Genomic DNA, 23,419 nt, shown 5'->3' on the forward strand with positions numbered 1-23,419 from the left:
TCAAATGCATACAAAAATAGAATCATAAGGAAGCTAAGAACCTAGCATCTGTCTAACACAATCTGTACGGTATGCACTACTAGACTATATTGTGCTTTGACTGAACCCACATCTTCTTTGCTGTCATGGATAATTTGAGATTGTTTAATTATGTTTTGCTTATCTCATGCTTCATGACCGCCATGGCATCATGAAAGAGGAACAGGGTGGCGAGGGCAACTTGATTTTTTGTCATGTTTGTTGACACTCTTTTTGATGATAGTTTGCGTTTCTGTACTATTCTGACCAGCATGTTAAATGCTTCATTTATTTAGAAATGTTATGGGATGAGAGAAGAAGCTTTAAGGTCAGCCTTAAAGGAGCATTCAGTGATTTGGAAAACCCCCCGGTCCGATGTGCACATGCACGCACTACAGTGGGGGGACACGCGACAGGCCAACAGCACACACACCAAGGCCCGCCCCCGCTCGATCATGATTGGCAGAAGGCCCCTCTCTATCCTGATTGGATGAAGGCTGGGCCACCTAGCCAAAAACGAAACCTAAGGTTTTTTGACCCCCAGGGGTTAACTGGGGACAGGGAGGAACTCCTTATATGGTCAGCACAGTCTATAGTAGGGAGGATTATCACAACAAAACAAAACAAATAAGTGAAATCACTGAATATACATTTAACCCATTTTTGGCGGGAACCCCTTTTGGTGTTTTTAAGCATTATGTTATACTTTAGCTATTGAAAAATAGCTAAAGTATAACTATTGAAAAATAGCTAAAGTATAACCCCCGCAGCCCCTTTCCCCATGTCTCTTACTCCCGAACACTCCGTAATGATTAACTGATTATATGCATGGCTGCAGTTGAATCATGAGGCTGCACAGACACTGAGCCATTGTATGATGATGAAAGCTCATTTCCATGTGCTAATCGACTCCATTCCTCTCCCCCTTTCCTTCCCCTCAAAGGCGTCCGAAGACTCGCTCTTTCGACAACCTGCCCAGCGCATGCGAGCTGGGCAGCTCGCTGCCTCCCAACCGGCGCTCCAGTGACCCGAGCCTGAACGAGAAGTGGCAGGACCACCGCCGCTCCCTGGAGCTCAACATGGCCGTGGGGGGTGCTGACGGAGGTGGGGACCAGGACGGGAGACCCAACGGTCAGCCGTGCCCGGACGCGGGCGACTCTGAGCTGGAGGACAGCCCTCAGCCCCGGCCGGGCCAACAGGCTGTTGGTCTCGCGCAGGGAGCCCCCTCCGTGGGCTCGCCCGGAGCAGCAGACGCAGCGGAGGAGGAGGCTGAACTGTCCGTGGCCATGGGCGTGGCAGAAGGTCAGATGGAGAACATTCTTCAGGAAGCCACAAAGGAGGAGAGCGGTTTTGATTCGCAGAAGGTGCCCGGCGCCGTGGCTACTCTAAGCAATGGAGAGGCGGAACCACTGAGCAGAGTCGACACTGAGGAGGCTGATCAGTATGCCACGGTCAATGGGACTGAAACACAGGAGGAAGCAGCCTTCTCCAATGGTCATCATCATCCAGAGAATGGTTTAAACCAGGAGGATAACGTCTCTTTGGCCAGTCCTCCCTTGTCCACGGCTCTGCCCACGATGGGGTCAGAGGCCCTGGAGGAACAGGACGTGGTGCAGATCTCTGAGAAACTGGTGAAGCAGATTTTGGAGAACTGCGTTGCCCAGGTGGCACCGGATCAGTGCCCTGTCCAATCAGAGCGGTCTGCAGCAGCCCATAGAACTATGACTAATGGCCACGGGGACAGGACACCCGAGGAGGAGCCAGGGTCTGCAGAGAACCCTCCGACTCCTGACCCTATAGAGAACCCCTGCCCCGACCCTACGGAGAGCCCCTGCTCCGGCCCAAAGTCCAACAGAGGCACCCCGGAGCCTGTGGAGCAGCTCGATAGGAGGGCCTCCCTCATGGAGTGCTCCACAGAGACTCTGACCGAAGAGGCCTGCAGTAGGCTGGAGCTCTCGTCACAACAGCCGCCCACATGCCTGCTGGGCCCTCCTCAGCCTTGCAACGAGGGCGGCGGCAGCAGCAGCCGCCGCCACCACCACCACCACCACCACACCTGCCCTGGGAAAGACAACAGCAGCCTAGAGGCCGAGGCAGAGCGCGGGGTTGCCGCTAGGACTTTAAGTAGGGACGGCGGCAGCAACAAGCAGCCCCCTGCCGTCAGTGCCTTTCATCCTGCTGGCCGGGAGGGGCCGTGCAACGGCGAGAGTTCAGACGTGGAGACCTGCGGCGGCGGCCACCATCACTGGCTGAAGGCCAACGGGGAGCAGCGCACGCAGCTCAGCAGGCAGGTGTCCCTGGCCAGCTGCAACTCCCTGAGCCTCCATCCGTCGCGGGGGAACGGCTGCTCCTCCCAGCACTACTACCGCGGCGGCTGTCTCCACGCCGGCGCCCCGCCGCCGTCGGGCCGGACGGCCGCCAGCCCCGAGCAGCAGCAGCAGGCGGCGGCGTCGTCATCATCATCATCCCGCAGCCACCTGGACGACGACGGGCTGACGCTGCACACGGACGCCATCCAGCAGAGGCTGAGGCAGATCGAGGCGGGCCACCAGATGGAGGTGGAGACGCTCAAGAAGCAGGTGCAGGAGCTGTGGAGCCGCCTGGAGAACCAGCAGCACGGGGGAGGCTCGGGCTCGCTGAGGCTCAACGGAGACATGGGAGACGAAATGGTGAGAGACACTAATACGGTGCTTTTCAACCCTTTTTCTTTTGTCTTTTCTTTTTTTTTTAAATTAGGAACTGTGTACATCAATTTATAATTCAGGCATTTAGCAGACGCTCTTAATCCATTTAGGCCTGACGTCGAAATTAAAAAAAAATTCTTCATCCTCCAGTTTTCTGAAATAGCCTACCTATGTTTCTATATCAGTGGTGCTCAATATTTCATGTCAAGGACCCCAAAAATTATATGTAATTGGCCTCCGTCCCCCATCTGAAAATGTGTTGTTCCAGGGACCCCCCCAGAAGCAAAGATTTGAGTTAAAAACGTTTGTTCTGAAAACATATATATTCCAAATGTGCGCCACATTTTCACGATTTTTCTAAAATAGCAGACCTACAAGCTCGTAGCGCGCCACTCGGTGGCGCGCTACGAGCTTGTAGATCTGCTATTTTTCAATAGCTCAATGTTTAAAACACCGAAAAGGGGTTCCCGCCCAAAATGGGTTAATCCAGAGCAATTTACAGTAAGCAGGAACAAAAGACATGGTAATAACACCAACCAAATACATAAACAAGAAAGGATCGCTAGTGATATTTGTCAGGTGAAAGAAGCTCTGTCGTCTCCCCCCCCCCCCCCCCCCCCCCCCTCCCATATTAGTCTGATTATTGTTTTAGTAACATGTATGTTTGTGTCACAACAACCTTGCGCCTCGCGGCCGTTTTCGGACGCTTTTATATGGATACTCCTTCCCCGTCACCCTGTGAGTGTTGTGCATGCTTGTCTCTGTCTGCAGCCTGCGCCTGTGGCTGGCAGGGATATTTGACTTTCCCATTGACCAGAAGGCAGCTTTGCCGTTGGTTGGTGTCCCATTGGCCAGAGGAGCCAATCAGATCAGTCTTAACACCTTGCTAGCCCGGACCTATTTAATCCATGTGCCCATCATTTATAGCGCCCGGACCACTTTTACCGGCGCACCGGAAGTTGTTGTGAATGTCTGTGTAGCAGCTAACAATAGCCACACCACTCTAGAGTCGATCGACAACAATCTATCGAGACTAGCGACTGGACCGTGGAGCGCCGTCTAACACAGGATATTTTTTCATAATTAGACGGGATGATTTAGATCGCGAGTTATGAACGTTTTAAGATTTTCGTTTTCGTCCGCTAAACAGGCAGGGAACATTTTCGATGACGTGTCACTGTTTGACACGTCATCGGATTGGGCAACAAGCGCTCCTAGGCTGTGGAGCGAAGCGATCGGTTTTGATATCATTAATCTCCGTCCTATTTATCAATCTCCGGCTTGGGCACTTGACCATGACCTTGAACTTGACGGAGATCTCCGCCCTGGGCCTCCATGGTGTTAACTAGGTGGCGAAAGATGGTGAAATGGTCGCTTACATTTCATGGTCGATCATGAATCGTACATCTTACATCTTATAGTAAGATATAAGCAATATGTCAAAATCTTAATGACCTTTTTTTTTATTATTATTCAGACAGATTTTGACATATTATTGCGTATAGCTACTTTAATAATACAGAAGACAAAGAGAGGGATAAAACAACCAAAACCCAAAGACCTTAATTGCGACCAAAGGTCGCATTTACTATGAAAACGTGCAATTCCCGTCAGTCAGTGTATCACTCCAAATCCCCATGCATGTGGTGCCCAGGTCTCGTGACATCACTATGACATCTGATGTCATAGTAAATGCGATCTGCTGTCGCAATTAAGCCCATATATGGAGATCCCTGATATCATCAATATTGGCCAGCAACTCTACATCTGACCTCAAACCCTTAGATCTGCATGTCAGAACCTGTTCTGACATTCTTAATGTTGATTCTTCCCCATCCGTCCTTCCTCTTCGATGTCCAACTTTTGACTGATGCCTGTTCATTCAAACTCTAGACGGGCCTTCTGTTGACTTCTGATAGCGTTCATTTTACACTCTCAATAGTTAAAGATCTATAAGGGTCCATTTGGTTACGAACCCTCCATCATTTAGCTGGGGACCACCTGGAACCCCCTCAAGGACCACTGGTTTGAGAACTACTTCAATGACATTGAGCAGAAATCAAATCTCTAGTGGCAACTGGCAATATTGACCAGTTATCAGAACAAAAGGGCAAAAGCATGATTATGGCTAAAACATAATCCTCCTTGACATTTTGGCTTGATTATTAATCACTTTGGAATTTAACAACTTTTGAATTAAATGGTGTTTCAACATTTCAGGAGTAAGGCATTTGTAATCCTCCGTCTGATTGAGGAATCGCAGAGGATAATCTTGCTTAACCCATTTTGGGCGGGAACCCCTTTTGGTGTTAGCATTATGTTATGCTTTAGCTATTGAAAAATAGCAGATCTACAAGCTCATAGCGCGCCACCGAGTGGCGCACTACGAGCTTGTAGGTCTGCTATTTTTGAAAAATCGAAGAACGACTGACATAGAAACATAGCTTTTTCAGAAAACTGTCAGGATATAGAAGACATTTTTAGAATCTGATCTCAGGTCAAAATGGGTTAAACTATTCCTAGTTTGGTGTCCTATAGAGCGCCGAAGTCCCGACGTCACTCGCTCATCCCCTGGTTCTGCCTGGGTCACTGAAGTCATTTCTCATATGGAGAATAACATGGGGTCATCTTAAAATCGTTTCATATAAGCATTGTGGTCCAAAAATGAACAAGCTGTCTCAGCGTTATTGTCAGGGAGGTGTCTCTGTGTCGTTTGCGACGGTCAGTCACTCATATATGATACAGTCTGTTTCTAGCGAAAATGTAACTAATTCAGTAGCAGTACTAACAATAGCATTTTCTCTCAGTCTATAGAGCGTCGCAGTCCCGCCTCCTACCCTGGACCAGGAAATTAAACCCAATGCATTTTTCCCATAGACATTTCTTAAAGTATTTATTTAAAGACGGTTACGCCGCGGACAAAGCCAACTCGAGTCGTGACAACTCATGACAACACAAACAATATTTTGGACCAAACAAATAATTACAAAGAAGAAAAACAACAAAAAAAGTGTTGTAACCTGCCGTTTTTTTCTTCTTTCTAATTATTTGTTCGGCCCAAAAAATTGTGTTTGTTGTCATGATTTGTCACGACTCGAGTTGGCTTTGTCCGCGGCGTAAATGTCTTTAAATAAATACTTTCTGAAATGTCTTATGAGGAAAATGAACGGAGAATCATTTCCTGGTCCAGGGTAGGAGGCGGGACTGCGACGCTCTATATTCTTCATGATGACATGTTTATTTTTCAAAACACAGTTCTTATATGAGGCGATCTAAAATCCCCCCTATGGGGATTACAATGCAAATAAAAAGGACATGAACCCATGGATTTGCGCCCTCTATCGATGTTGACGTCAGACTTCGGTGCTCTATAGTAAATTAACAAATTAAATAAGTACAGCTGCATTCTGGCAGGCTTAGTGAATGGTTTGACATGTCGGATATGACCTTCTGTTGTGGTCAGCGTGCACGCCTGTACTATGTTTAAGTATTTGGGGTTTAGTGAGGCAACTTCAGGTTTAATCCTGAAGTTTAATCCTCAATTTTCAGGGTCAAAACCCATGTCAAAACTGTGTGTGTGTGTGTGTGTGTGTGTGTGTGTGTGTGTGTGTGTGTGTGTGTGTGTGTGTGTGTGTGTGTGTGTGTGTGTGTGTGTGTGTGTGTGTGTGTGTGTGTGTGTGTGTGTGTGTGTGTGTGTGTGTGTGTGTGTGTGTGTGTGTGTGTGTGGGCCTGTCGCAAAGATGCAAAATGATATTATACTATATATCTGATTGACTTTTATACCACTTATAGTATTTCTCCAGATCGGGTAAATTGCAGATCACCGATCGAGTCATTTGGAGCACCTCTGTCAGGTTGTGTTTTGACATTACGATATAAAAGCACCACCCACTGACCAAGCTTTTCTCTTGGAAAATCACCATTTGTTAGAACAACACCGTAACACAACATAAACCATGAAATATAGTATATAGAATGGAGAATTGGCAGCAGTTTTGCAGTTTAACCCATTTTGGGCGGGAACGCATTTTGGTGTTAGCATTATGTTATGCTTTAGCTATTGAAAAATAGCAGATCTACAAGCTCATAGCGCACCACCGAGTGGCGCGCTATGAGCTTGTAGATCTGCTATTTTTGAAAAATCGAAGAACGACTGACATAAACATAGTTTTTTCAGAAAACTGTCAGGATGTAGAAGACATATTTGTAGGAATAATTCACAGGAATGGTCTATGCTCAGTTCTCGTAACAGCATGTGGGGTCCAAAGGGTCCAGTGTATGTATCTAGGAGACGGTGCTCACATAGGAGCATAGTGTTTATATTTAGGTCTCTCCATCTGCCTGGATGTTAAACCCATTCTGACCTGAGATCAGATTCTAAAAATGTCTTCTACATCCTGACAGTTTTCTGAAAAAGCTATGTTTCTGTGTCAGTCGTTCGATTTTTCAAAAATAGCAGACCTACAAGCTCGTAGCGCGCCACTCGGTGGCGCGCTATGAGCTTGTAGATCTGCTATTTTTCAATAGCTAAAGCATAACATAATGCTAACGCCAAAAGGGGTTCCCGCCCCAAAATGGGTTAACTCTTTTATTGCTAATTACGAACATATTCGTTGTCGTATACCCGCCCCCCCCCCCGTAGAGCTCCAGTCAAAGTAGGATGTCCTATGCCTCGTATCTCTGAGCGTTGAATGACTTTGTTTTGTGTGTGAAATTAAGGATATTGTTGTCGCCGACCACATGGGTAATTTCCAGAGGGGGAAGAACTAATGAAATGTGAGGGGGGAGGTCTGCTCTCATTTGCACGTTCTGTAGGTTAGGGGGTCTCTTGCACACTACAAGAGGGGACCGAGAATCATTTTTTTATGAAGTACCGGACGATCCGTATAATCAATATTGCCAATGTTCTTTGGCAAGTATGTGTTAGTTAGTTAGTATGTGTGAAAAGTTAATTCTATTGTTTAGACTTTATGAAGTTGTGGAATTCCTGACAACACTGTCTACCTCGATCTTCCAGTTCGACACGTGCTGAATAAATGCACTGAAGATCAGAGCTTGTAATGGTCATGCAATCGTGGAATGAGCAACGCAGCTAAACGTACCCGATATGCTTCTCTTCTGGTAATCGCTCTTGTCCTGAGCGACCTGCCAGTCGCTTATAGGCCTGTGCCAGTCACGGGTGTGTGACTCAGTGGCACCTGAGCATGGGCCCTGCAACTTAGTTGAGTGTGTGTGTATGCTCCAAGCAGCGACACCGGATCCATTGGAAAGATGCAGCGGTTTGTCCCTTCAGGAATCGGGATAAGGCGCGTGCAATAGGCCAAGTGGAAGCTGGTGTTCTGTTAACCCATTTTGACCTGAGATCAGATTCTAAAAATGTCTTCTACATCCTGACAGTTTTCTGAAAAATCTATGTTTCTATGTCAGTCGTTCTTCGATTTTAAAAAATAGCAGACCTACAAGCTCGTAGCGCGCCACTCGGTGGGTATGCCAATTTATTTTGTACAGGCCTCAATTATTCACATCCAGTTTTTACTGTTTACCCTCCAATGCGCTTAACTGAAATACAATGCCTGGGTAAAGGTCCAATAAATTCATCCAATTATTTTGCAATTTTTTTTTTAATACTTTTTTTGAACCCATTTTGGGCGGGAACCCCTTTTGGTGTTTTAAAAATAGCAGATCTACAAGCTCATAGCGCACCACCGAGTGGCGCGCTACGAGCTTGTAGGTCTGCTCTTTTTGAAAAATCGTGAAAATATTTATTTCAGAAAACTGGATGATTTAGAAGACATTTTTTTAAATTTCGACGTCAGGCCTAAATGGGTCAAACAAAACACACTGACAAAAAGCAAAAGACAGCATTGGCATTAATGTATTCCTGTGTTGTACTAGCCATCTATTTGATTCATCTTCTGAATGCAACTACTGTACTGTCCGTGCTTGGCAGGCCTCAATGACGGACTCGGAGTACAACATGGACCACAACTGTCTGTCTCGCTGCAGCACTGAGCTCTTCTCCGAGGCCAGCTGGGAGCAGGTGGACAAGCAGGACACCGAGGTAAAGCCACCAGCCCACAATCACGCTCTTTATAGGGGATACATGGGATGGGCATAGCTGGGAGCAGGTGGACAAGAAGGTAAAACTACCAGCCCACAATCACGCTCTTTATAGGGGATACATGGGATGGGCATAGCTGGGAGCAGGTGTACAAGAAGGTAAAACTACCAGCCCACAATCACGCTCTTTATAGGGGATACATGGGATGGGCATAGCTGGGAGCAGGTGGACAAGAAGGTAAAGCCACCAGCCCACAATCACGCTCTTTATAGGGGATACATGGGATGGGGATAGCTGGGAGCAGGTGGACAAGAAGGTAAAGCCACCAGCCCACAATCACGCTCTTTATAGGGGATACATGGGATGGGGATAGCTGGGAGCAGGTGGACAAGAAGGTAAAGCCACCAGCCCACAATCACGCTCTTTATAGGGGATACATGGGATGGGGATAGCTGGGAGCAGGTGGACAAGAAGGTAAAGCCACCAGCCCACAATCACGCTCTTTATAGGGGATACATGGGATGGGGATAGCTGGGAGCAGGTGGACAAGAAGGTAAAGCCACCAGCCCACAATCACGCTCTTTATAGGGGATACATGGGATGGGGATAGCTGGGAGCAGGTGGACAAGAAGGTAAAGCCACCAGCCCACAATCACGCTCTTTCTTTGGGGATGGGCAGAGTGAACATACCAAAGCAATGGGCAAACATGTTTGTTTTGAGACAAACTCTTAGGCATTTGGAATTAGCCCTTCGCTAAGTCCCTCCCCAACCCGTCCTTGTCCAATAGGAAGAGACGGGTCAAGCTGTCCTTCTCACCCATTGAGCATGTTAAATGATGGGATTTCTCCATATAAATAATGGATCATTTCAGAAGCAAAACCTTCAAAATGTCTTCTAAATCTAGTCAACCAGGCCTGCAGTAGGCTATGCACTGGGCAAATGTGCATTATTTAACACCATGGAGGCCCGGGGCGGAGATCTCCGTCAAGTTCAAGGTCATGGTCAAGTGCCCAAGCCGGAGATTGATAAATAGGACGGAGATTAATGATATCAAAACCGATCGCATCGCTCCACAGCCTAGGAGTGCTTGTTGCCCAATCCGATGACGTGTCAAACAGTGACACGTCATCGAAAATGTTCCCTGCCTGTTTAGCTGACGAAAACGAAAATCTTAAAACGTTCATAACTACCGATCTAAATCATCCCGTCTAATTCTGAAAAAAGATCCTGTGTTTGACGGCCTTCCGCGGTCCAGTCGCTAGTCGCGATAGATTTATTCTTACCTCCCGTTGTTGTCGATCGACTCTAGAGTGGTGTGGCTATTGTTAGCTGCTACACAGACATTCACAACAACTTCCGGTGCGCCGGTAAAAGTGGTCTGGGCGCTATAAACTCGAGTCGTGACCAATCATGACAACAAACACAATATTTTGGACCAAACAAATAATTACAAAGAAAAAAAACAACCAAAGAAAAGTGTTTTTTTTCTACTTTCTAATTCTTTGTTTGGCCCAATACATTGTGTTTATTGTCATGATTTGTCACGACAAGAGTTGGCTTTGTCCGCGGTGTAAACCGGTCTTTAAATAAATACTTTCTGAAAAGTCTGTGAGGAAAATGAACAGGGATTTTTTTCCCGGGTCTCTCGAGGTCTCTGCGACACTCTATATTGTCACTTTACTGTCATCTGGGGAGCCAACCCACAGGTTGAGAACCACTGGTCTAAATGTGTGGGTTGTGGGTGGTGCGGTTGGTAAAAACATGGCAGCAACCAGAGTAATCTAGTAAGAGAGTGGTGACACGCTTTGATCTCGCCGCAAAGCAGGTACCTCAACGGGAGTGTCATTACTCTCTTACTAGATTACTCTGGCAGCAACGTAGACAGGATGCGACGTTGCTTCCCACAGCAGCTACACGTGCTAAACATGTACGCCGTTGTAGAGAGAGACTACGATTTGCTTTGGACGAACGGTCACTTGACTTGATGGCGCACACACACACTCCAATACTAAAGTGATTACAAATGTAACAGGCCATTGCCTGACTCCAATGAATAAAAGTAAGCCTCGTCGCTTTGCCTATCCCTCCCTATAACCCATTTAGGCCTAACCTAAACATTTGTGACCGGGTCTGGCAAATAGGCCCTCATCTCGACCAGAGTAATTTTTCAGTTTTTTACAGATTATTAAAGTACAGAATGTAAGCTTTCATATGATGTATCATTCAATGACATTGGAGAATATTTGAAGAAGATATGACCATTTTAAAATTAAAACTTTAAAATGGTCATATTTTTTTAAAAAAGCTGAGAAAAACCCCTTTGAATGTTCACAACATTCACAAAACAAGCCTACTTTGACTTATAAATGTATACATTTAATTTGCCCAAATCAATAATCTGTTGGAATGAAAACCTTCTTCAACATTCAAACTGTGTTAATATGAAATCACAAAAAAAAGAAATCTAGTTTATTTTATATTTTCTGCCTTTTCATTATAGGCGAGATGAGGACCATGTTGCTAGACCTGGTCACATTTTTAAAAAAATCTTCTAAATCCTCCAGTTTTCTGAAATAAATATTTTCACGATTTAAAAAAAATAGCAGACCTACAAGCTCGTAGCGCGCTATTAGCTTGTAGATCTGCTATTTTTCACTAGCTAAATTATAACATAATGTTTAAAACACCAAAAGGGGTTCCCGCCCCAAAATGGGATAATGGTCTGAGAATGTCAGCTGATGGGTTGTATATAGCCTGCCGACCCACACACAGTAGTAAGAGGTTGTGAACTGAGCTAAATTTGGCTGCGTGTTGCAGGTGACCCGCTGGTACCCGGACCATTTGGCAGCCCACTGCTATGGCTGTGAGAGTAGATTCTGGCTGGCTACCAGGAGGCATCACTGCAGGTAAACCGCAGGGCTCTCTTATCATTATCAGCCTGCTGCAGCTCAGAGCATCAGTATCACTAGTGCTTAGGGCTGTGAATCTTTGGGTGTCCCACGATTCGATTCGATTCCGATTCTTGGGGTCACCATTCGATTCAAAATCGATTTTTTCGATTCAACGATTCTCAATCCAAATCTTAATTCCAAATCTTAATTCAAAAGCATTTTTTTTCCAGATTCAAAACGATTTTCTATTCAAAATGATTCTCGATTTCAATACATAGGAGTTCATCACAATCTACTCCGGTCTTGAACTGAAGTGACTACAGTAACTTGAAAATGACTGAAGACATGATGTTTACTGTGATTAGGGTAAGCTTACATTTCATATCACAGACACCATGTAGTGAAAACTCCTGTAACTGTAACCAGAAAAAAAAATAATAATTATGAATCGATTTTGAATCGTTCATGAACTGAATCGCGATTTTAATTTGAATCGATTTTTTTGACACCCCTACTAGTGCTGCACCATTCTTGCTCATATGTAAATCTCGAATTCCCCCCCCCCCTCCCTCCACAACAATTGAGATTCTCAATTCTCGCACGGTTCTTTCGTTTATCTCCGTGAAAATATGTATCGTCTTTTTTACATTCAAAATGTGGCAGCTGGAGCCATAACTACTGTGGCTTTAAACCAAGCCAAAAGTGACTTGGAAGATGAATTGGGACAAGCCAACTAGTGCTGCACGATTCTTGCTCAAATTTAGAAATGAGATCGCATGAGATCGCGCCGGTGCATGAGATGTAGATCACGATCTTCTTTCGATTAATTGTGCAGCACTACGTATCCCTATCAATGGCTGCCTGTTTCTTTTCTGTTATGGTTTAAGAACATTTCCTATGTTCAAGTTTGTCGTTTTGTCCTCGTGTTCCTGGATTTACGTGAGCGTCTTTTGTTTTGTGTTAGTTTTCTATATTTTGTCCTTGAGTTTTTAAGGCTCGGAATGATTTTCCTATAGTTGCTGGATAAATGGGAATGGATTTTGGCGTTCTATCACAGGGGTTCTCAACCCGTGGGGTCGCGACCCCTCGGGGGGTCGCCAAATTATTTTAGGGGGTCCCCAAATTATTTTCAAAAAAAAAATCACGATTTTTCAAAAATAGCAGATCTACAAGCTCATAGCGCGCCACTCGGTGGCGCGCTATGAGCTTGTAGATCTGCTATTTTTCAATAGCTAAATTATAACATAATGCTTAAAACACAAAGGGGTTCCCGCCCAAAATGGGTTAAGGTTATTGTAGCAGTCAATTTATATTGGGGGTCGGGAGGGGGCGGGGCGGGGGTCCCGAGACATTGAAAAAAGCATTTCCGGGGGTCCCCGGCCAAAAACGTTGAGAACCCCTGTTCTATCACGTCAGGCCACTTCTGTCAATGAAAGTACATTATCATTGCATTTATTCGGGTACTTCTGAGTGTGCATGATTAAAGGGACCACTTCACCACTTTTCAACATCTCTTCATATAATTGGTCCTCACTAATGTTCATGATAAAATACCACCATTTTCTCCTACTGTGTCTCATAGGAGGGCTTTGGGCAGTTCGGACACCCGTCCACCAGTGACATCATCATTAGGCAGATTTTTTTTTTAACAAGATTTAAAAAAATATATATATTTAGATTTTTATTATCGTGAGAACGATGGCTTCAACTTTTGCATTGCAACTTTTCAGGAAAAGAAAGCCTGCCGTTTCTATTAGCTTGGATTCACCATTGATGATGTCACTGGTGAACGGGTTTCTGAACTGCCCACAGCCCTCCTATGAGACACAGACTGAGTAGGAAAAAATCACACCCGTGTGAACTGAGTGGTGTAAGGTCTTATATAGACTGATCAACTGTGGTCTGACGTAATGTCTGACGTAATGAAATCACACCCATGTGAACTGGGTGACCATAGCATAGGGCTGACCCAAAAAAATCGATTAATCGACGATCGATCGATATGCACGGGAATCGATCTTGAAATAAAAAATCGAATAGTCATTAAAAAAAAAAAGCGGCCGCTTTTGGTCCGCGAGCCGGCCCCATTTGGTCCGCGAGCCATACTGCATGCTGGCGCCTCGCAGACCTCGCAACGCCTCCTCCCCTCTCCCCCCTCACTCAAGTACGCCCCGCACCAATCCGATACCACATTTTATTTAATCACGTGATGCGCGCAGCACGGTGAGACGAGGCCGCCGGTATTGAAAACGCGCATCTCCAGCCATAGGTGTGAACGGCTTTGCCGACGTGCGAATGGGGGACAATTTAAAACAAAGGCGGCTTGCTGTAGTTTGCGACTAACATAAATTTGCGCCGTGGGTGGAAAAGTTTGGTTACATTTTAAAATACAAGAGGGGAGCTAAATGCACTGCAGTGATCCAACTATTGCAACTTCAACGGGGGAGAGAGAGAGAGAGAGAGAGAGAGAGAGTCGCGTTAGAGAGAGAGAGGCAGAGAGAGAGAGATGCAGAGAGAGAGAGAGAGAGAGAGAGGAGGGGGGTCACGTTAGCAACAGGCTAAGCTCACAGCATATCGGTACGTTCGTTCTATAAACGGTAGATCCGCTCCCGTTTGGGGGCTGCTCCCAGCCCCTAAACGGTAGCGATCTACCCTTTAATAGAACGAACGTACGGTGCATTTGTTGCATGAAGCGTAGATCTGCGAGCTCGCAGCACGTCATGTCACAAACCGAAACAGCTCTCATTTGGTTTTGTCATTTTCCTCTCTCCGCAGTAGACTGCTGCTCTGTGCTGAGTGCTCTCGTTAGTTTTATTGTCCGTGGCCATGAAAAGTGCGTTCTCTCCCGAAGTTTGTTTGTTAGTTGCGGCCGCACAGGGCCTCACGGAGTCGCAGACGGCATTTTTTTATTAGTTGAAAAGGAACGGCTCCTCTCTCTCTCTCTCTCTACCAATATTATACTGCCATGTCTTAATACAGTGTTGCTTTTTACAAATACAATAAGCAAATGAAGAAGGTTGATCACAAAGTTAGTGTGCTACTTTGATGGGAATGCGACGTGATTAAGAATACCTGCCTGGGTGCTGTGCGAACAGTGAATCATTATATAGTTTCTTACCTTGTTGTGGCTCGTGCTGGTTTGAAAAAAGAAGAATTATAGGCATAATCCAATTATAATCCAAGGTTTGTTTGTCTGGAGGATGGAGATCCAACACTATGTCATATTATTAAAGTAGGCTAAGTAAACTTTAAGAAGAGCTGGTCAGTGAGAAGCTGCTCCGCTCGGCTAATTGATCTGACCTATATTTGCGCAACTGACTGCTGTCATAAAGCCTCGATTAAATGACGTTTTATTTCACTTAATTTTACGGCAAGATCAGGAAAATGCCTTTCCTTTACACTTGCGTGTGCTGTTTCCACGAAGCCTCTGAGTTTATTTCAATTATAAATGCAAAATGCTGTTCGTCCTGTGCTGCTTTGGATTATATATTTTTTATTTGAGAGGTAATGCCTGTGTCAGGCAGTTTTATTTAATGTTGACTTGTTACGGTCGGATGTTTATTGGGTCAAAGCAACAATTGTTGCTTATTGTTAAATAAAATAATTGAGACCAATCCAAGCATGCGTTTCTCTCTGCTATATCGTTGTTTTATTTATTTTACACCGGGGCTCCACCGGGCGCGTCAGCGTCGCGTCTCCGTCACCGTCAGGGAATGTTCCCTTTTTAATCAATGAAGGGTGGCTCCACTGCCCGCGTTGCGTGACATTAACGCGTGCATTAAAATTGAACCGGTGCTTTTTTGACCTACGCGACGGAGACGCACCGCGTCCGGTGGAGCCCTGGCGTTAATTCATTGTGCGTCACTGCTCGCCGCGCAACCCCCCCCCCCCCCCCCCCCCCCCCCCCCCCGTCGGATGACGAAGCGTCGACGATCGATCGCTATTCGTTTCGAAGCGTCGATCATCAAAAGCGTGATCGAAGGTCAGCCCTACCATAGCAACCATGCTCATTTTTTGGTACGAACAGACACGTAAACTAACAAAGCCAGTTGTAGGAGTGGCAAAAATGGTGGTATTTTATCATGATCATCAGTTAGGACCAATTATAGGAAGAGAAGTTGAAAAGTGGTGAAGTGGTCCTTTAAGACATGAATACTTACTTTCAGTCGGGTGACATTTGCATTTCCTTGTTGCTGCTGTTTGTTTTGTCTTCTTTGAGGTGAGATGTGTCGGGTTATTCATTGACTGATAGAAGTAGTGTGTTCACTTACTTTACTTGTATAAACCTTTGGCCCTGTCTGCACTTTAGACTCAACTTGTTTACAATAATTTGCGTGTTGTCAGCACAACTTGGTTGACACAGTTTCATGCAGCCTCCATCAAACATTTTAACTGGCCGATATTGTTGCAGACAGGAACCCTTGCTGGATTTCTGTCTTGTTGTCTTTGAGATTTCAACTAACTAGCAGCATTTCATAATTGGAATTGTTGAACTGCAATTATTTCCTCAATTCCTAAATGTTCTTTTTTTTTTTAGAAAGCAGACTGTTTGAGTGTGCAATATGAATCTCTACTGTTACTAGTAGTACTCATTTAAAAGCCAAAATGACCACAAATTAACAGTCCAGCATTGTCCCTTCTATACTGTATTTTGACGATCCTGTGTGTAAAAATTCAGCTCAGCAGGAAGTATTTGGGGCTTTAATAAAATCTGGCATAGCAAAATGGGTGATAGCAGAGTAAAGGCCTATTCATACTCAATTTTTTTAGGTGATAAGGTGACCACCGAAATTGGTTAGTAAAAACGCAGAGGTGTGTTGGGTGTGGGTGAGCGGTGAGTCGCCTACCACCGCGGACTCAGTGACGTCATATTGTAGTTTTCGCGGCTCAATGACGTCATATTGCAGTTTCCGCGGCTCAGTGATGTCATATTGTAGTTTTCGCGGCTCAATGACGTCATATTGCAGTTTCCGCGGCTCAGTGACGTCATATTGCAGTTTCCGCGGACTCAGTGACGTCATATTGCAGTTTTCACGGCTCAGTGACGTCATATTGCAGTTTCCGCGGACTCAGTGACGTCATATTGCAGTTTTCGCGGCTCAGTGACGTCATATTGCAGTTTCCGCGGCTCAGTGACGTCATATTGTAGTTTTCGCGGCTCAATGACGTCATATTGCAGTTTCCGCGGCTCAGTGACGTCATATTGCAGTTTCCGCGGCTCAGTGACGTCATATTGTAGTTTCCGCGGCTCAGTGACGTCATATTGCAGTTTCCGCGGAGCAGTGACGTCATATTGTAGTTTTCGGTGGTCACCTTTATCACCTAAAACTGTAGTATGAAAAGGCCTTAAGAAGGGATGAGGCGTCATGAGGATGAGTGTGTTTTAGTGTGTGTGCGCAGTGGGCCAATCTTGATGGCTGCTCTTATCCATTCTCTACCCCTCTCCTCTACAGTGGCAGGGAGCCTGTCCAGGAGGTCTGGTGAGATCCGGCTCCCCCCTGTCCCTCCCTCCCCCCAACCCCCAACCCTGCATTACTACACATGTTTGTTTGACACACCCTCCCTCCCTCCCTCCCTCCCACCGGCCCTAACCCTCTCTGTCTGTCCCCAGCCCACCCCTTCCACTGCTCCCCAGCCACACTGCAGCTGGTTTCCCTCTCCACTCTTGCTTTTAGTTGGCAGCTCTGTGCATTGACGAGGTGCATGCGTGTGTAATTGGAGTGTGAGGAGTGTGAGGAGGAGGAGGAGGAGAAGTTCAGGGCCAGGAGGATATTGTCGTTCAGTGGTGGTGTATAAATGGCCCTGAACCTTTGACGGCGGTGGTGGTGTCGCTGTCGTTGAGGTTTTGCTAGGAGGATGGTTGAGGCCTTTTCCCGTTACCTCCATTTAATTTTCAATTCTTCTGTTTGTTTGATTGTTTGTTTTTTTGTGTTCATGTCAATGGCAAAAGTGTTAGGCCACATTGTAAATTCAGGGCCAATGAGTCCAACTCGCCAAATGCAAAATGTAGTTTCTAATTGACTGTCGCAATTTCCAAATCCCAAGTGGGCATGCCATAATTCCCAAACGACCCACTAAATGGGTGGGTGTGGTGTATCTACAGTATGTTTATCGATACATTTGTCAGTGAATCTCATATTGCAGGCTTATCCCCCCACACACACACACCCCGTTAGGGTGACCAGATGTCCCCCATTGCGTCCCCCTCATTTCCAAGACGTTTCAGGCGTCCCGCAAATTGAGACCCTGTCCCACATTGTGACTGGCAGGCAGCAGTGTTCAAATGCCCTAATAGTTAGTCCCCTAATATTTGGCCTTCTGTCGTAAAGCTTCTCTCGTTGTCTCTTTTCCAGCAAGATGTGTTTTTAAGCCTGTTAAAATAACATGAGAAATATCCCCTAGGCTACGGTAGTCGACCGTACCACCCTTGACCAAAATGTGCATTTTAAAACGCAAAGTGAGACGCCAGTGGTTTAATAATAAAACGAGGCAACTTACGTAATACGTTGCTAACCTAGTCCCCGTCCCACACGAGGCACGAGCGATACTTCTGTCCCTCAAATGAACAGTTAGGATCTGGTCACCCTACCCCCCCTGGATATAGCGCCTCATCAGCAGCAGCAAACCCCCCCCCCCCCCCTCCCTCAGACACTGTGGCAGCATGCTGTGCTAGTCCTTCCTTACGGCATCTCATCTCTCACCAGCACTGCATGTTACTGGAGGCCACACAGTCAACTGGTTACTGTACACACAGGCACAAACATGGAGGCGGCCACACAGTCAACTAGTTACTGTACACACAGGCACAAACATGGAGGCCACACAGTCAACTAGTTACTGTACACACAGGCACAAACATGGAGGCCACACAGTCAACTGGTTACTGTACACACAGGCACAAACATGGAGGCCACACAGTCAACTGGTTACTGTACACACAGGCACAAACATGGAGGCCACACAGTCAACTGGTTACTGTACACACAGGCACAAACATGGAGGCGGCCACACAGTCAACTAGTTACTGTACACACAGGCACAAACATGGAGGCGGCCACACAGTCAACTAGTTACTGTACACACGGGCACAAACATGGAGGCCACACAGTCAACTGGTTACTGTACACACAGGCACAAACATGGAGGCCACACAGTCAACTGGTTACTGTACACACAGGCACAAACATGGAGGCCACACAGTCAACTAGTTACTGTACACACGGGCACAAACATGGAGGCCACACAGTCAACTAGTTACTGTACACACGGGCACAAACATGGAGGCCACACAGTCAACTAGTTACTGTACACACAGGCACAAACATGGAGGCCACACAGTCAACTAGTTACTGTACACACGGGCACAAACATGGAGGCCACACAGTCAACTAGTTACTGTACACACAGGCACAAACATGGAGGCCACACAGTCAACTAGTTACTGTACACACGGGCACAAACATGGAGGCCACACAGTCAACTAGTTACTGTACACACAGGCACAAGCATGGAGGCCACACAGTCAACTAGTTACTGTACACACAGGCACAAACATGGAGGCCACACAGTCAACTAGTTACTGTACACACGGGCACAAACATGGAGGCCACACAGTCAACTAGTTACTGTACACACGGGCACAAACATGGAGGCCACACAGTCAACTAGTTACTGTACACACGGGCACAAACATGAATTGCAGCGTGAATTAGATGAGATATTTATTCATTTATTTTTCATTATATATTTATTTATACTGAGGGGCCAGATTTGTTATGAGCAATTTCCTCAGGAGAGTACAGGCAAGTGAAGGGGCTGCTGTGTGTGTGTGTGTGTGTGTGTGTGTGTGTGTGTGTGTGTGTGTGTGTGTGTGTGTGTGTGTGTGTGTGTGTGTGTGTGTGTGTGTGTGTGTGTGTGTGTGTGTGTGTGTGTGTGTGTGTGTGTGTGTGTGTGTGTGTGTGTGTGTGTGTGTGTGTGTGTGTGTGTGTGTGTGTGTGTGTGTGTGTGTGTGTGTGTCTAAATGTATGTGCGTGCGTGACTGCGTGTAGCATGGCCTTAAGCTGAGCATGGTTGGTTAGAAAGTCAACAAAGCCTCCAGTGCGATTTTGCCTTCCTGTCCACTGTCCAGTGATGCCTGTTGTTCTCAGATGGAACATTAAATTATTTTACACCGCTTAAGACCACTGATGTCAATCTGGCACATCATAGTGGAAAGTGAAAAAAATCCAACACAGCCAACTTTGAACAGTGAACACAATCTCTGTGCAAAAAAAAAAAAACGACCACAAACCACAATGTTTTATCACCTATACATGTAGCTATAGCCACTCAAGTTGGTTTCATCATTCCCGTGCGCAAAAAAAAAACTGCGGCTGACCCATCTTGTCCCCACCCCCGACCCCCACCCCCTCCCCATGCAGGAACTGCGGTAACGTGTTCTGCGCCAGCTGTTGTGACCAGAAGATCCCCGTGCCAAGCCAGCAGCTGTTCGAGCCCAGCCGCGTGTGTAAGAGCTGCTACGGCGGCCTGCAGCTGAAGCCTGCAGCGCACGCTGCAGCGCTGGAGCTGGTGGAGAAGCCCATCACAGCCAGCTCCAACTAGGGGGGGTGGGGGGGGGGGGGGGGGGGGGGGGGTTAGAGAGAGACTGGGGGGGAACGGTCTGGGGAGGGGAGGGGAGGGAGCGGGTTCGTTGCCGGTTCCGCCAGCCTCCAACACAGGCACACAGCTGGAGAGCACTGGACTCCACTCTATAGAATGTCCCCCATCCATGTACTTTGGTTGTGCGTGTGTGCTGAAGAATAACGGATTTTTCTTCTTCTTGTAAATATGTAAACCAAGGCTGGATGGATGGATGGATGGAGGAGCTGAATTTGACGCGTTGTCGGCCAGACAGACAGACAGACGGTCAGACGCTGAGCACTTTTTTTTTTAAATGGGTTGGGTAATGTAATGTATGCACCGGGAACGAACTAGTGGGCAACAAACGACATGTGGCTTAGTGAGAAGAAGAAGAAGAAGAAGAAGAAGAGAGGAAAAAAACGCTCGCACTACGCCGCACGCGCGGAGGACCGCTGGGCAGCGGTGGGACTGCACTGTAACATCGCCGGGGATGATGGGAGCGAGAATGGGACTTCCCGGTTTTCTTTTTTTGGCCGGGGTAGGCATGGGGGGGGGGGGGGGGGGGGGTTGTCCCCACTGTGTTCATAGAGGGGGTCTCATCGTGGAGGTATTTTGTTCATCTGAAACACCACACACACACACACACACATCATCCAGAATGCTCAACAAAATCATCAGATCGTCAACTCATCATGAAGAGAATGTGAAAACTAACTTGGGCTGGGCGATATACGACTACACTGTAGATATGTTATATATTTATATATATATATATATATATATATATATATATATATATATACAATATCGATTTTGAGGTATTTGGTCAATAAATATTGTTCTAATTGCTTATGCCCATATCGCCCAGCCCTAGTAGTGAAAACGCCAATTGTGTCCATGTCTCCAAAAAGACAACCAACCCCTCAGCATTGCAACGGTGTCGTTTCTTTCAGGACATTTTGACAGGGCTCCTTGCTTTACATGTTGGAGGAAGGGTAAACGTTTCAGAGCACATGGACTAAATCCCAACTTGCGGAGATGAGCACTTAATGTTTTGACACAGTTTGCGTATTTTCTGTAAATTTGAGTTGTATTTCACTGCCTATTTTTGGGATTCAGCCCGCCGTGTCATAATTGGATAGTTGCTGATGGATATTTGATAGCTGTAGTTGCGTTTTATTTTTATTTTTTTACCTTGTTTACCCCTCTCTTGGATTGCGTTGCCGTTACACGATTTTCTTTTCTAAACCTGCTGACTTGTAATGATCACTAACCAAATGCATTCATCAGTTGGCAAGGGCCTTGTGAGGATATAATAATAATACATTCATCTTAATTTATAGAGCACTTAGCCCGTTTAGGCCTGACCAACATTTAAAAAAAAATCTTCTAAATCCTCCAGTTTTCTGAAATAAATATTTTCACGATTTTTCAAAAATAGCTAAATTATAACATAATGTTTAAAACACCAAAAGGGGTTCCCGCCCAAAATGGGTTAACAGAGCACTTGTTTTTTTATGTAAAGAGCTTCACATAAGTATGTTCAGCCCCGATACCAGCCCCATTGACTTCCACTACAAAACGGAAGTAAAGACATTCAAAAACTATAAAACACGTGGAACATGTTTGAGGCACCAAGTTGGCCTACTGGCGGTGAGTGCACAAGACATTTGACATCGATCAGTCCAGCGCTCTGCGTTAATATCCCCCCGAAACACGGACACACACATTTCTAAACGCTTGACTCCCACCAAGAAACCAATAAAAAGTGTATAGAATAGTATATAAGCTACTGCTTTTTTTTGTAGTTGGAGTAGAGCAGTTGGTTTCCATTGATAGCAAAAAGAAAGCTGTTGAACAAAACAAAAGTAAAAAAAAAAAAAAGAAATCCCAGTCTGAGCATGTTTTAACCCTTGAACTACCATTGGCGGTTTTGACGTAGTGAATTAATTAATCCAGACCTCCCGTTGACGGGATTGATGGGATTGTTTTATTCCCTATAATCGGGGGCTTTGTTTTAAATTATTTAGCAACTTTTAGCATTTTTTTCTAACGGCCGATGTCGTCCACCTAAAACTGGCCGAAATCCTCGCGTGCACGCTCGCGCACGCAGTCTTTATGTGCATAGCTGCTCAAAATGCGATATTCGGAGCTTGATTCGAGCTTAATTTGACTCGGATATGAAAATAAACAACGGTCACATGGGACCGGGGACAAATCACTGTGACCGTGCAGAAAGATAGCGGAAGTTGACACCCGTTTAACCGGAAATGATGACGGCCCAGATTCGGTCAATTCGGTCAAAATCGGCATAATGGTGAAGTTACCGCCACCATCAGGACTGGGTGTCTAATACTATATACTTGCCCCGTTAAAATGAGATATATTGTGTATATCACGGATATTTCTATTGGCATTCAAATGATGAATTAAAAATCATGAATAGAGCTGGCAGAAGGCGCTGAAAAGCTGCTATCGGGGTGGCAGTCCAAGGGTTTTAATGTGAAAAGCCTGGTTAGTGATCATCAGCACTAAAGGTTTCTTTAAAATCATGCACCTTTCCCCACTCCTTCCAGTCGATCAGTTCATCCGTGCTGATAGACTGTTATTAGACAGCAGTTTTCTGAAATAAATATTTTCACGATTTTTCAAAAATAGCAGACCTACAAGGTCATAGCGCGCCACTCGGTGGCGCGCTATGACCTTGTAGATCTGCTATTTTTCAATAGCTAAATTATAACATAATGTTTAAAACACCAAAAGGGGTTCCCGCCCAAAATGGGTTTTAATGTGAAAGGCCTGGTTAGTGATCATCAGCACTAAAGGTTTCTATAAAATCATGCACCTTTCCCACTCCTTCCAGTCGATCAGTTCATCCGCACTGATAGACTAGTTATTAGACGAAGCAGCTACTAGGACACCGTGAATTAATAATCCATGGGTTCCATTCTGTCCGTCACTCTTGACGAGCTGCAGGTGGTTTCTGCTGCCAGACATGGGCTGTATAATCTCTCCCGTTTATCTTGCCTTCATGCCCTTCAATCACTTCTTTTTTTTTTTAAAACTACAGTACCTTACCCAGCAGGCACTGGGGGGAGGGTGGGGGGAGGTGCAGGTGAGCAAATTGTCTTAATCGAGGTTTAAA

The 23,419-nt window shown here is 45.8% G+C and overlaps 1 protein-coding gene across 3 annotated transcripts in view; it reads left to right on the forward strand.

Moving 5' to 3' along the window:
• mtmr3 (myotubularin related protein 3) overlaps window positions 1-20,256 on the forward strand; it is a gene marked incomplete at its 3' end in the record, with an annotated part of 78,317 nt that extends 58,061 nt beyond the window's left edge. Inside the window, exons 17-20 of one of the 3 annotated variants that reach the window (XM_079517361.1) lie at window positions 962-2,687; window positions 8,653-8,763; window positions 11,582-11,670; window positions 20,076-20,256. In XM_079517361.1, coding sequence (XP_079373487.1) covers window positions 962-2,687; window positions 8,653-8,763; window positions 11,582-11,670; window positions 20,076-20,256 — 2,107 coding nt within the window. Of the gene's footprint in view, window positions 1-961; window positions 2,688-8,652; window positions 8,764-11,581; window positions 11,671-11,933; window positions 11,999-20,075 lie in introns of those variants that run through there. The other 2 variants (XM_079517362.1, XM_079517363.1) reach the window with 2 other exon arrangements.
• Between the last annotated feature and the right edge of the window lie 3,163 nt (window positions 20,257-23,419).

Source organism: Electrona antarctica (assembly GCF_951216825.1).
Source record: "Electrona antarctica genome assembly, chromosome: 12".
Lineage (NCBI taxonomy): Eukaryota > Metazoa > Chordata > Actinopteri > Myctophiformes > Myctophidae > Electrona > Electrona antarctica.